Raw genomic sequence first — 13938 nt, forward strand, 5'->3', positions numbered from 1 at the left:
CAGTGTCAATAAAATAATAGTTTTTTAAATTAGAGGATTTATTGTTGCTCATAGCAACATGCCTGCATGCTGGGAGGTTATGCTCATCACAAAAGTTTTTCTCATACCCTTGGTAATACTCCTTTGAATATAAGCTGGGTTGTTGCTACTCCCACATTCTTAATGTGCTTCATATAGCTGCTATTTTAATAAAAGATATTCTGATAGCAATATTATTTTGTTGTGCTCCTTTTCTTTGTTACAGTTTGTAGCACATCCAAACTGCCAACAACAACTTCTGTCAATCTGGTATGAGAATTTGTCAGGTTTACGGCAGCAGACCATGGCAGTGAAGTTTCTGGTTGTTCTTGCTGTTGCGGTAGGACTGCCATTCCTTTCAATGGCTTACTGGATTGCTCCTTGCAGTAAGGTCAGTCTGTGAAATCTTGTAATGGCCTTTTATTAACTCCTGTATCATCTGTATGTAGACTCCTGTCTGACAAAGATGAAGCATGAGTATTAATTACTGACATGCTTAAATAACACTTCAGAAACATGTTATTTTAAAGCTGAGTTAGAATGGAATGGCTGCCAGATAGCATGTTCAGACAATTGTAATTAAGACAGGTAAATGTATTATGTTAAATGCAATGTATATTAGATTAAATTACAATGGTTGAGCAAGAGTTGCCTTGTAGAAATTGTACTTTAGAAACAATAAGTCAAACTACTCTTCATTTAGTTGTTGCCTTAGTAGGCAGATGCAGAGGATCCTCATTTCCCATTGATTCAGGGCTAGACTAAGTTCAAGCTGTGCTTTGATTCCAATTGCCTCAAAGGCAGTTTTATTTTTGATGATTAAAATTAATAGATAAAAGTCATGGAAACATGAATGCCAGAAATCAAAACAATCATCATCAGTTTTCTAGAAGTCAAAGTGAACTGTGTTGGCTTGTCAAGACAGTGCTAATACTCATTATATTTAATGAGTTTTTAAAGCAGCCATGCAGCCTCCCCGGCATCCATTTATAATGCACTGTCTGGATCTGGATACTACCACTGTATCTGTTTTGGATTATATATATTATGGAAAGCCTTTCCACTGAAGATGGGTTACAGTCTCTGACCTCTCTGAACTTTGTGTTGAATCTCTGTTTTAGTTGGTGACTATCTGTTTTAAATGGACACTGGTGGAAGATTTCCCTTGAGAGTATGTTAGAGGGAACAATTGGGATCCTATAAGGATTATTCAACAGGTTACAGTGTAACATCCATGATTTTAGCAGGTTGAATCCTGTGCACATACAATGATTCCAGGGAAAGAGGAAGGTTGAAAGAGAGGACTGAGGTCTTTGTGGGTTTTTTTATTGTTCCCTGAGAGGAGAAAGGTGGGCCTTTTTTGGTTTGCCATATTTTTAATTTCTTTCAGTCTGGACAATAAAAATCAGTTATGTCATTTTCACTTTTCTGTATAGTGACTAGGATTTTTATGAATACTTTTGTCTTAAAACACACCTTGAGATTCAACATACTTCAGTAATTAGTTTTCAACTATAGCAGTGACTTATCTATTTGTCATTTTCCTTTTTCAATGATTTATTGGATCTTAAAGTAAATTTGAACCATTGTACGTTCTGGCAAAGCTATTTCAGAGTAGCTTTTTAAAGTCAAGGCTCAAGGGACAACATCCTTTAAGTTTTCACTTCTTCCATCGCTATTTAATCGTCTCATCGTGTGATTTATATGTTGAATGCTTTTTGTTTCATTATATTCTGCAAATGTAAATTCTAATCCACCTTTTTCACCAGCTGCCATTTCTTACCTTGTGCTTCATTCATACTTCAAAGTTTGATTCTTCTGTTTTTTGAAGGCAAAAATGTTCACTGTTTAATTTCAGGATGGGATGGCTCCAATACAGAACATGATGTGTATCAACAGAGTCCATTCTGTGTATGGATTGATGGAATTTTATAAATCTCTTCTCCTCCTACCGAGATAAAGTACCCAGTCTTTTTCCAGGTTCGGCACTATAGGGCACAGTGACAGAAGAGAGAGAAAATACTCACAGTATTTGTGATGAAAATAACAGCTTGCAGTGGAGTTATTCTGACACATTTCTTTATATTGTCATGCCATGACTGAGAAAGGCAAAATATCTTTATGACATTTCAACATCTCAGTCAGTTACCTATATAGATGACCAGTTTCTTCTTTAGGAACAAGTTAATTTGAGATTGGACCACAGATACTGAATTGAGAGTTTCAGATCTGGAAGAAATTTCATATAAATACGTGGACAAAGTCCTGTTGATTTGGCAGGAATTCCCTAGTGTCAGATGCCGAAAGGAATTAAGATTGCCTCTTATTTGAGTTTCAGCTAGCAATCCACATGGAGGCACTTCAAAGTTTTGTGAACTGTTTGCTCTGCATTTCTAATTGGTAATTCAGTCTAACTACTGACATAATTAACCGAAAACTTCTAGAATACTATTTTATTACATGACATCTTGAAAGAGTAAAAACTTTTTTCAGTAATCTCCAAGAATCTCTGATGTCTGTTCTGTTCAGCTCTAATTAATAATAGAATTTAGATTTTTAGCTTCATGAATTCGTAAGTAATTCAGTCAGCCCCTAGCCAAGATGAGGAATCAGAATTTGAAGTTGAGTATTCTTTTGCTGTTTCCAGCCGCCTGGGGTTGCCATTTCTAAAGAAGTAACTTGCATACTTTCTAGAACCATATTCTGAGGGTTATACACATTCCTCTTTTGCACTGTGGTAGAGGAAAGGAAATTGAATATTATGTCCAGTATATGAAGAGCTAGGAAATTGTTCTTCCTAAAAAAGTAAATGCATTATCTCTTTTTTGTTATCAGGCCTTTTCCCCTTTGTGATAGATGTGCTAACTGGAGTCCTATTTTATCATTTCTTTATCAATGCCATACTCCATAATGTTACAATGCTGTAACACTGTTACAATACTGTAACTGTTTCTGCAGTCACAAAGGTGGAATAATGTGAATCACTGACTCCAGTCCGCAGCAATTTCAGGTGACCCTATATACAGCCAAATACATGTCAAAGTATCCACAGTATAACTATTGTATATCTTGTGCTAACCCAAACCATCCTATAAAACACTCTCCAAAACTCTATAGCAAACCAAACACCATAGCACAGAGGATCAGGAATCAGAAAAAAACTCAAACCAAAACCCAAACCCAAAAGATCATGTCCTTGGTCTGTGCAATGGGAGGGAATTTATTATGTCAAAATGCACAGTGAAAGTGTATTGAGGAGGGACTCTAGCTTATAGAAAAGTCTAAACTTGCAAGATTGTGGCCTTGTCTTTACATGTTGCTCTTTCTTTCCCTGATTCGTATTTTCTGACCTATATCTTCTCTGTCAAGAAATTCAGAATTTTAAATGTTTTTCAGAATTTTAAAAGTAATTTCAAGATTTTATTGGATCACTGTTATATGGCAATGTTGTAATAACTTCCAGCATTTGTGTAATCAGTTCAAATGTAGTCAGTCCTGCTTCCAGGGAGATTTTACTATATATATGTAAAAAATACTTTTCTGTCTCTTTTGAAGGGGTGGGAGGGGGGATGCTAGGAGTTCAGTCTTTTAAATTTAGTATTTTTTGATCAAGGGATATATTAACATTACCTCCTTCAGTATTTTTTCTTCTTTTCTGGCTGTGTCTCTTTCTGGCATCTGTCTCCTAACCCATCTTCGTTTGTGAACACAAGAATAATGCACTTAAAAGGACACTGTCAAGGTACTTTATAATTTTCCAGCTCTGCTTATTGTGTGTTGTTTATGACTATTCCTTCCTAGCTTGAAATAAAATCTCTCCCCATGACGATTACCTGTTCTCTTTGTAGTTCACGCAAAATAATTGGTTGTTGAAGTTCATCTCATGAGGCTGATTGAATATTTTATTTAATAAAAGATTAATTTTGAGTGACAAACATAATGAATGGCATGGGTTTGCAAAATAATATGAAGGAGAAAGATCAAATTTTGTGCCTACTAACCTTGACAGTGTTCCTTTAACAGTATCTTCTTTTTACATTTGTCTAGTTTTCTTAATGTTATCTGTATTTGAGACCTTACCATCGCATCCTCAGCTGCATCCTCTTATTCTATGTTTCTGTAAAAGCTGGCTGTAAGGACAGCAAAATCCTGACTTTGATATGAAACAAGTGTAGCAAAACCAGGAATACCAGTAACTTATATTTCTGCTTTCCCCTCCCTTTTCCAGACCACAGATTGTTACATGTTTCAGCTGAGATCTGTGACACTTCCTTTCAATTCTTTCCAAGGAATTTTTGTCAGATACAGATACTGTCTTCACCTAAAATAAAAAAGCATTTTTCTGCAGCTGCCAACTAAGTGAACAAGCTACGACTTTTAATACAGGAACTCTCAAAAATAAAGTAAATAATTGCTAAAAGTTCAGCCTTGTGTGAGTTTGTATGGAACTTTCAGAGTTTTTAAGTGTTGCACTAAACCATTTTAAAGTTGTTTTTAGTCATGACAAAGTTAAGGAGATTTCCATTAAAGGAGTCAGGAAGGAAATTAAGACACTACAGAACTATAAACATAACCTTTTGAGGCCTCATGACTTTTTTTTGAAAAGAAAGTAAGTTGGGAAAACTGCACAATAAGTGTGCTAAATTGAGTATCATGTCAGTCAGGAAAGAGAATTCTTTAGTCATAATTCACTCCTGGTGATAATTTAATGCTTTTAGTAATGTCAAAATCTCATTTTCTTTGTTGCCTCATAAAGATGACTACCATGTAAGAAATTCAACAACTATAATAAATTTTTCTCTTAATTACCTATAGTAGACATAGATGCCCCCAAATACAGAATTATTTCAAAACACTGAGTTAAAAATACATATATGGTGAAACTGATAGATTATCCCTCTGAAAATAGCAAATATAAGTAGAAACTTTTAAAGGTGACTGGCAGCATGGCGTCATAGTATACAACTTCTTCCAAATATTTGTTCCTGTCTGGTATTGAAATATATATTTCTCTGTGTTACTGTTCTTTTTATATGTTTTTATTTTGGAAGAAGGCAATGCAATATCCTTGTGTTTCATAACCTCTGTTGCAGCTGGGGAGGATAATGCGTGGACCATTTATGAAGTTTGTAGCCCATGCAGCCTCTTTCACCATTTTTCTTGGTCTGCTTGTCATGAATGCAGCTGACAGATTTGATGGCACCAAACTCCGACCTAATGAAACAACAGGCAACGTAAAACAGCTATTTAGGATGAAAACATCCTGTTTCTCATGGATGGAGATGCTCATTATTTCTTGGGTAATAGGTAAAGATTAATTTTCCCTTAAATTTGTCTTGCTATGATTTCAGTGAAGCTGGACCCAATTTAATCCTTTGCTATTAACGTTACGTGTAAAAATTGCAACAAAGGGAGTTTATTCAGCTGGCTGCATTCCCACGCTGGCCTCATGTTTCTTATGGGATGTCAGCAGGATTCACATGTGCCTAGTTAATCACAGACATTCAGGTTAAGGACTTGGGTGAAATCTACATCATCTAAATATGAATGCATTTGGTTTTATGAATATCAAAGGAAAGCGTCTACCAGTATTCTGAGTTTTTTTGAGTCAGGCTGTGTCAGCTCCCACAGGGAAAGATTTCTACATCATGGGCCAAGATTTTCTCTGTCCAATTGTCTCTTTCTGCTAAGATTCTCTTATTTTGCAAGTATGCCTGCAGAATTAATAGTGTATAGCTGAATGTATTATTGACAAAAGAGAAGCAGAATATAGACCCCTGAACATTCAGCAGTAGATTTTTCCATCCCAACATAGTGATGAAATGAATACTATTAATAGTACTGTGAGCTGACCCATTCAATTTGGTGATGACTAGTCAGCATAAGAACTTGAGCACAGACCCTCAAAAATATTTTAGTTGTCTGATTGTTATTTACAAGTCTAATACCATTTATTCCAATGGGGTTCAGATGCCCAAATATTTTAAAGATCTGGGTTGTGGTTGTTAAGTCAGTAATATGGGAGAGTTAAACTCAAGCTAAGTAAAATCTGTTTCCATTCAAGAGCTTATGCATTTAAAATATTTTGCTTTTATGAGCTCTCTCTGATTGAAATTGGAGCCATTTGTACACCAACTGATTCTTATAGCTTTGAAAGACATTGACAATCTTTAGTTATTTCATCACATAGCTGTATAGAAATTAATATAATTTTGTATTATGGGAATAATATGGCACTTAGATTTCCAAATATTCTATAAATATCAGTGTTTAAATCTGATAATAAAGGGGTAAACGATAGTTTTCCAATTTGAAGTTCTAGTTTGCTGATTTAATCTATTTTTATTTATTTCAGTGTCACGCATAAGAGAGTTTATGAAAAATTAATTCAGTGCATACAGATGTAGCATTGAATTTAGTTACTGTAATTAACATTATAATTGTCCTTATCTGAAAATGATGAAAAGTTCCTTCAGACAATTTGATAAGTTCAAAAAATAGTGACATTATTCCAATTCATTTTTTAATTAACTCTCTTTAGAATCCTAGAAATGTAGTTCATGATTAAATAAATTTTATCTTGAAAAGGAAAAGGATTTGCTCAATAAAAAGGATGCCATAAACTAATACTGTACTCCTATATTTTATTATTAAGGGGGTATAATTATCCAAACAGATACCTGTGCTCTATTGAAGAAGCATTAGGTCTGATTCTTACTTTCATGCTCGTCTGTCACATATATTTGCAACTTCAGTAAAACAGACTGTATCCAGGGCACTCTGCAAATAAGAAAACGTGAGTTCTGCTATTAGCTCTACCATATATGATCATGCCAGAGCATTTCCGCTCTTTCAGTCTCTTTCTCTGTCTGTAACAGATGGTAATACTCACATCCCATTCTTCTCTTTGAAAGCTTTTGTAGTTGCACAGGAAAACGCAGTATGAAAGATTGTTATTATTACTCACATGAGAAAGGAGTACTGGAATGTATATGAATTGGCAGGTTCAAGGATTTTAGTTTGTGTTCGAACTCCCACTGACCAAAATGGTTTTGAGTTTGACTGCAACCAAGAGCATATCCTATACATAATAAAATACCAAATAAAGCAAATGTGAAGATAAAAGTACACACTGTTTTCTCTGTTCTGTCTTACACAGGCATGATATGGTCTGAATGTAAAGAAATTTGGTCTCAAGGTCCAAAGGAATACCTTTTTGAGTTATGGAATATGCTTGATTTTGGTATGTTAGCAATTTTTGCAGCATCATTCATAGCAAGGTTTATGGCATTTTGGCATGCGTCCAGAGCCCAGAACTTCGTTGATGCAAATATGAAAGATCTGACAAGTCCAACACTGGAACCCAACATAAAATACTACACCTTGGGTGAGTTGATTGCACATGATTAAGACTTACTTCTTGGGCCAAGGTGAATTGATTTGCTGATAATAAGTCTCCAATACTTCAGTTCCACAATGTACTGCTTAAGAAATTCCCACCCCTTCTCTTTCACATCCCTACTATTTGATCACAGTTCCCTTGGCTATGCTCATACATCTCTTTGGGGACTGTTCTAGACATCAGGCACTGAGATGATCTAAGATCAAAATAACCCCACTGTCACCCCACGTCTTTTCAAGATTGTTTTAATCCAGGTCATTTCATCTGTTCAGTTACACAATGCTATCCTCCAAACACTTGTGTTGGCACAACTGCGAATGTGAGGTACTGTAATGCAGGGGCAGAACTAAGCAATGAGATGCAGGAACTTCTTAAACCTCCTTTGCGAACATAACCAATGTATCTTTTATATATGCTTTGCTCAGAGACTCTGTTACATTATTTTAGTGTTTCTCAATCCACTCTCTTTACCAGTAAGAGATAAAAATGTTAATAAACATGCTTGGCATATATGAGAAATTACTGGCTATTTTGCCCAAATGAGAAAAAATTAAGCTCTGTTTACTTGTGTTCACTGTCAACACCACCACATCTCTCTTCCCTACATTACATATTTTTCTCTAGATACTGAATTACATCAGTTTCTATCTCTATTCTATGCCTCAAATACTATTTATAATAAGGTTGCATTTCTTCATTAGGCAGGCTGTGGAAAAAGCAGAGCAATTAATATATATATATTCTGAAACCCATTAAATTGTAGTCTTATAAATTTTACTGGAAAGTTACAAATTTCACATAAATTATAAAAGCAGCTAGTTAAATATTAATTCAGTTTTCAGTAACACCCACTTGAATTTGCAAACAGGTACTGTTTCTATTCACAGTTTCTGGGTATGACAAGCACAAGTCTTGCAACTCATTTATGCTATAAAATACTGTATGATCTAGCAAGGCAGTTTCCATTGACATCAGTCATGAGTTGTGACTTGTTATGCACTTAAGCAGAGTTGAGCCATTTTTTAGTGTATAGAATCATAGAATCGTTCAGGTTGAAAAAGACTTTTAAGATCATCGACTCCAACTGTTAACCTAACATGGCCAAGTCCACCACTAAACCGTGTCCCTAAGCACCACATCTACACAGCTTTTAAATACCTCCAGGGATGGTGACTCAACCACTTCCCTGGGCAGCTTGTTCCAATGCTTGATAACCCTTTCAGTTAAGAAATATTTCCTAATATCCAATCTAAACCTTCCCTGGCACAACTTGAGGTCATTTCCTCTTGTCCTATCACTTGTTACCTGGGAGAAGAGACTGACACCCACCTCACTACAACCTCCTTTCAGGTAGTTGTAGAGAGCAATAAGGTCTCCCTTCAGGTTCCTTTTCTCCAGACTAACCAACCCCAGTTCCCTCAGCTGCTCCTCATCAGACTTGCTCTGTAGGCCCTTTGCCAGCTTTGTCGCTGTTCTTTGGACACACTCCAGCACCTCAATGTCTTTCTTGTAGAGAGAGGCCCAAAACTGAAGGCAGTATTCAAGGTGCAGTCTCACCAGTGCTGAGTACAGGAGGATGATCATTTCCCTAGTCCTGCTGGCCACAGTATTTCTGATACAAGCCAGGATGCCATTGGCCTTCTTGGCCACCTGGGCACACTGCTGGCTCATATTCAGCCAGCTGTCGACCAACACCCCCAGGTCCTTTTCTGCCAGGCAGCTTTCCGGCCACTCTTCCCCGAGCCTGTAGCATTGCATGAGGTTGTTGTGACCCAAGCGCAGGACCTGGCACTTAGCCTTGTTGAACCTCATACAATTGGCCTTGGCCCATCGATCCAGCCTGTCCAGGTCCCTCTGCAGAGCCTTCCTACCCTCACGTACACTGAAGTCTGCTTGGAGAATATCTATGTATGGTCATACTAACATGGATAATATTAATAGTGAATATTTAACGCCACAGGTTTTATCATAGGCTAGCAAACATAACTTGGTGGACACCAGGTTGAACATGAGCTAGCAAAGGGCCCTTGTGGCAAAGAAGTCCAATGGTGTCCTGAGCTGCATTAGGCAAAGCATTGCCAGCAGGTCGAGGGAGGTGATCCTTCCCTCTGCTCAGCGCTGGTAAGGCCACACCTGGAAGACCATGTCCAGTTCTGGGCTCCTCAGTATAAGAGAGACGTGGACATGCTGGAGAGAAGGGCCTATGAAGGGCCACAAAGATGATGAAGGGACTGGAGCATCCCTCTATTAGGTAAGGCTGGGAGAGCTGGGACTGTTCAGCCTGGAGAAGGGAAGGCTCAGGAGGGATCTCATCAATGCATATAAATACCTGAAGAGAGAGTGCAAAGAGGAGCCAGGCTCTTTTCAGTGGTGCCCAGTGGCAGGACCAGAGGCAGTGGGCACAAACTAAAACACTGGAGGTTCCCTCTGAACATCAGGAAACAATTTTTTACTGTGAGGGTGACTGAGCACTGGCACAAGTTGCCCAGTGAGATGGTGGAGTCTCCATCCTTGGAGATATTCTGGCCATCTGGACATGATCCTGGACAAGTGGTTCTAGGTGGCCCTGCTTGAGGAGGGGGGCTGGACCAGATGACCTCCAGAGGTCCCTTCTCCCTCAAACTTTCTGTGATAATACAGCTCATCTGGAAACCTAAAAGACATCTGGCTACTAGCCCATACGGAAACATCTGCCATCTTTCATTTTAGTTATCCAAGAAACCTGAGGTAAAGCTAACATAGGTATGTCTGCTTATGTGAAAATGTGCAGTCTTTTGCCATACAGACATTTTCTCATTTGAATATAGTGTGTAGTAGCCTTTACAGTGGGGATCTCAATAAATAAAAGAATATGCACATACATACAACACACAGAAGCTAACAAGGCAATGAATATGTGCTAACTGAGCCTTGTTATGCATAAAACCAGAGTAATTCATTACTTTGTCATGATACAAGAATACTGGCATGGCAGTAAGTTCCTTGAAGAATATAATTTTCTGATACTTTATGAAACGGTTATTTGTTAGTTAACACATCAAATTAGTATTTTTCCAAATGCCAGTGATTGCCTTCATTGTGGTATAAATTATTTGTTTCACTTTTTTGGCATTTACAGTAGAATAAATACAGGCGACAACTCTTCTGGGATGTAGGAAACCCATCCCAGGTTAACCTCTTCTGTTTGCCTGAAGCACAGTAGTGAATTGAACCTCATGGGAGAATGCCTTAATCTCCAGCTAGGAAGTATCCTGAATGGTATTGCTTTGTATTTTTCCTTCTGACACTTTTCTATAAATATTTCAAGTACAGGTTTGAACCTGAATGTTCCCCTCTTCAGTTGAATGTGTTCTCTACCAAACAGCAGTGTCGCGTTCACTCATGATCCAAAGGATGTTCAAGTAATTCACACAAGTGGATTAGCTTCAACAGAAGAGATTGATAGAAATGATGATAGAAAAGGTGATGGAAATGGGTGTTTGGTGTATGTCAGGAAAGGGCCATTACCCTTTTTACTATGAGTAAAAGATGAAGTAAATAGAAAAAGTAAAGAAACATGGTTTCCACAGTTTTGGAGTTATGGATGGCATTTAATGATTCCAGATCCTCACATCGAAACAGTTCATTTTGGATAGCTCAAACAAATCACATTTCTAATTTAATTTTTTCAATTTTCATTACCTGACACTATAAACTGAACTTTACTTAAATTCTCTAATAGGCTGGGATTCAAATCCCAAAAAGTTACTTCAGTGATCTTACAGCCCACCTTTATAATCAATGGAGATCTAATCAATACAGTCAGTGGAGCTGTGAAATTATTTTAGCGCTACCTGGCTCAATTCAATTGGCCAAACATAAGTGACTAGTGCCCTTCGAATTGCCAAAGTGCTGCTCCAAAAAGACCTCGCACAGATCCGTACAAACAATCTTGGATACCCTGGGCATCTCAAATGGCAATGGATGTCTTTGTTCACGTGTCTGAATCAAGCCCCAAGCGCTCACTAGGCTGCACTGACTATACCTCCCATTTGGACAGCTGTCTGTAGACATCTTAATCTCAAACTGAGGCCCACTCATGGTTTCTTCTTATTAAAAATTACACTTCTGATGAAGGTGTAAAAAGAAGAGAGTAAAACATAAGTAAAAAAGTAAAATGCTTCCCCAGCCCTAGCATAGTAGATGGAATAATATCCTACTTCTGTTTCGGTCTTAACAACGTGTCTTCCTTCCTTTCACTTTTATTTCTAGCAACATCTTCATGTAAGACATTCATTGAGCACCGTGATGTAGTGGACAACCACTACTGGCACTGTTTGAGCAGTCATACTTGGCACATGGAAGCCCAAGTGAACACCTAAGTATTCACGGCTCTCAGTGAGGAAGTAGATTTTCTATGTGTTTTTTAAGTTTGAAAGGGTAGACAGTAAATGCTCCTTACTTTTAGACAACAAAGTCTTTGAATTTTTCTGCACATGAAAATTGCTGAAAATTCATGATGCAATGTATAATAAAGGAAAAAAAACCATGAAGGCTGCATCTTAGCTGTCCCAAATTTGCATAGCACCATTGCATTCAATTCCCATTTACACTGACTCGTTCATTGTTACTCAGCAAAAGAGAGTACTTCAGTGAACAGCCTAAGGTGGATTTTGAAATACTGACCGAAATTCTCATCTTTTGTTTCTAGCCAGAATGAACTGGGATCCGTCTGATCCTCAGATCATATCTGAAGGCCTGTATGCAATTGCGGTAGTATTAAGTTTCTCCAGAATAGCCTACATCTTACCAGCTAATGAAAGCTTTGGACCACTCCAGATATCACTTGGCAGAACTGTAAAAGACATCTTCAAGTTCATGGTGATATTTATCATGGTGTTTGTGGCTTTCATGATAGGCATGTTTAATCTCTATTCCTACTATCTGGGGGCAAAACAAAATGAAGCATTCACAACGTAAGTACAACTGATTAAACTGTAGTGGTTGTGGGCTATTTTTATGGAAAGTCGGTTGCTTGCACTATATGCATTAAGTTTCCTAATTGTTTTATAAGGTTTGCATCTCTTAAAAATTTCTTCATCTTGGATTAAGTAGTAATTTTCTCTCTTGTTCTGGTGCTTAAAGGATGTATTTGAAATCAGACGGTGAGCTCTTGATCCCAACAATGCTATGATAAATCAGGAAAGATGGACTGGGAAGGTGAGATGTAGTTGGCCTTTATGTGAGAGAGCCGCAGGAATGCCTGCACCTCTGCCTAGGGATAGATGACGAGCCAGTGAGATCTTATAGGTCAGGATTAGAGGGCAGACCAACATGGGTGATGTTGTAGTGGATGTCTGCTACGGAACGCCTGATCAGGAAGACAAAGTAGATGAGACCTTCTTCAGACAACTGGAAGAAGCCTCACACGTGCAGGCCCTGGTCCTTATGGGGGTTTTTTAACCACCCTGATATCTGCTGGAGGGACAACACAGCAAGGCACAAGCAATCCAGGAGGTTTCTGGAGGCTATTGACAATAAATTCCTGACACAGGTGATTGAGGAGCTGATGCGGAGAGGAGCTTTGTGACACCTGACTTTTACAAACAAGGAAGAACTGGTTGGGTATGTGAAGGGTGGGAACAGCTTTGGCTGGCTATGAGATGGTGGAGTTCAGGTTCCTGAGAAGAGAGAACAAGGCAAATAACAGGACCACAACCCCAGACTTCAGGAGAGCAGACTTTGGGCTGTTTGGGGAAGAATCTCATGGGATAAGGCCCTGAAGAGAAGGGCAGTCCAGGGAAACTGGTTGATTTTCAAGAATTGCCTTTTCAGTGCTCAAGATTGGTCCATCTCAATGGACAGAAAATCAAGCAAAGGTGTCAGGAGGCCTGTGTGGATGAACAAGAGTGACTGGATAGGCCAGCTGGCTGTGATGCCACTCAGAAGGACCTTGACAGGCTGGAGAAATGGGCCAACAGAGACCTCGTGAAGTTCAACACAGGGAGATGCCATGTCCTGCCCCTGGGGAGGAATAACCTCAGGCACCAGGGCAGGCTGGGGCTGGACGGCTGGAAAGCAGCTTGGCAGAGAAGGACCTGGGGGTCCTGGTGGACACCAAGTTGACCATGAGCCAGCAATGTGCCCTTGTGGTAAAGCAGCCCAACAGCCTCCTGGGCTGCATTAGGCTGGGGAGGCTTATAAAAAAACAGAAGTACTTCAGACCCTTTACACAGCACTGTACATACATCAGATGACCCGTCAGTGCAATCTGTTGTTCAGGGATTTCGGGACATAGGCTGGGTCAGACCCTGGGCCTGCAGGACAGCATCCTGCCTGCAAGGGCGATCAGCACCAGCATTTCAGAGTGCAGCGTAGTGGCGCCTGGCAGCACGTGGGAGCAAGGCTGGTTCCTCCATCAGCTGCTACTGTCATCTGTAATTGAAGCAGGCTAATCACTACAGTGTGATACACATTATAAAATACTTGTCATTTAATTCAGACAACTCTGTATATTCTTACCAGTCAAAAAAAAATCT

The 13938-nt window shown here is 38.7% G+C and overlaps 1 protein-coding gene across 1 annotated transcript in view; it reads left to right on the forward strand.

The window, feature by feature from the left end:
- Positions 1-13938, forward strand: part of TRPC6 (transient receptor potential cation channel subfamily C member 6) — a 96611-nt gene that overhangs the window by 66965 nt on the left and 15708 nt on the right. Inside the window, exons 4-7 of the mRNA XM_072855060.1 lie at positions 245-409; positions 5112-5325; positions 7178-7405; positions 12111-12375. Coding sequence (XP_072711161.1) covers positions 245-409; positions 5112-5325; positions 7178-7405; positions 12111-12375 — 872 coding nt within the window. The remainder of the gene's footprint in view (positions 1-244; positions 410-5111; positions 5326-7177; positions 7406-12110; positions 12376-13938) is intronic.

This window comes from Ciconia boyciana, chromosome 1, assembly GCF_034638445.1.
Source record: "Ciconia boyciana chromosome 1, ASM3463844v1, whole genome shotgun sequence".
NCBI classification, from domain to species: Eukaryota; Metazoa; Chordata; class Aves; order Ciconiiformes; family Ciconiidae; genus Ciconia; species Ciconia boyciana.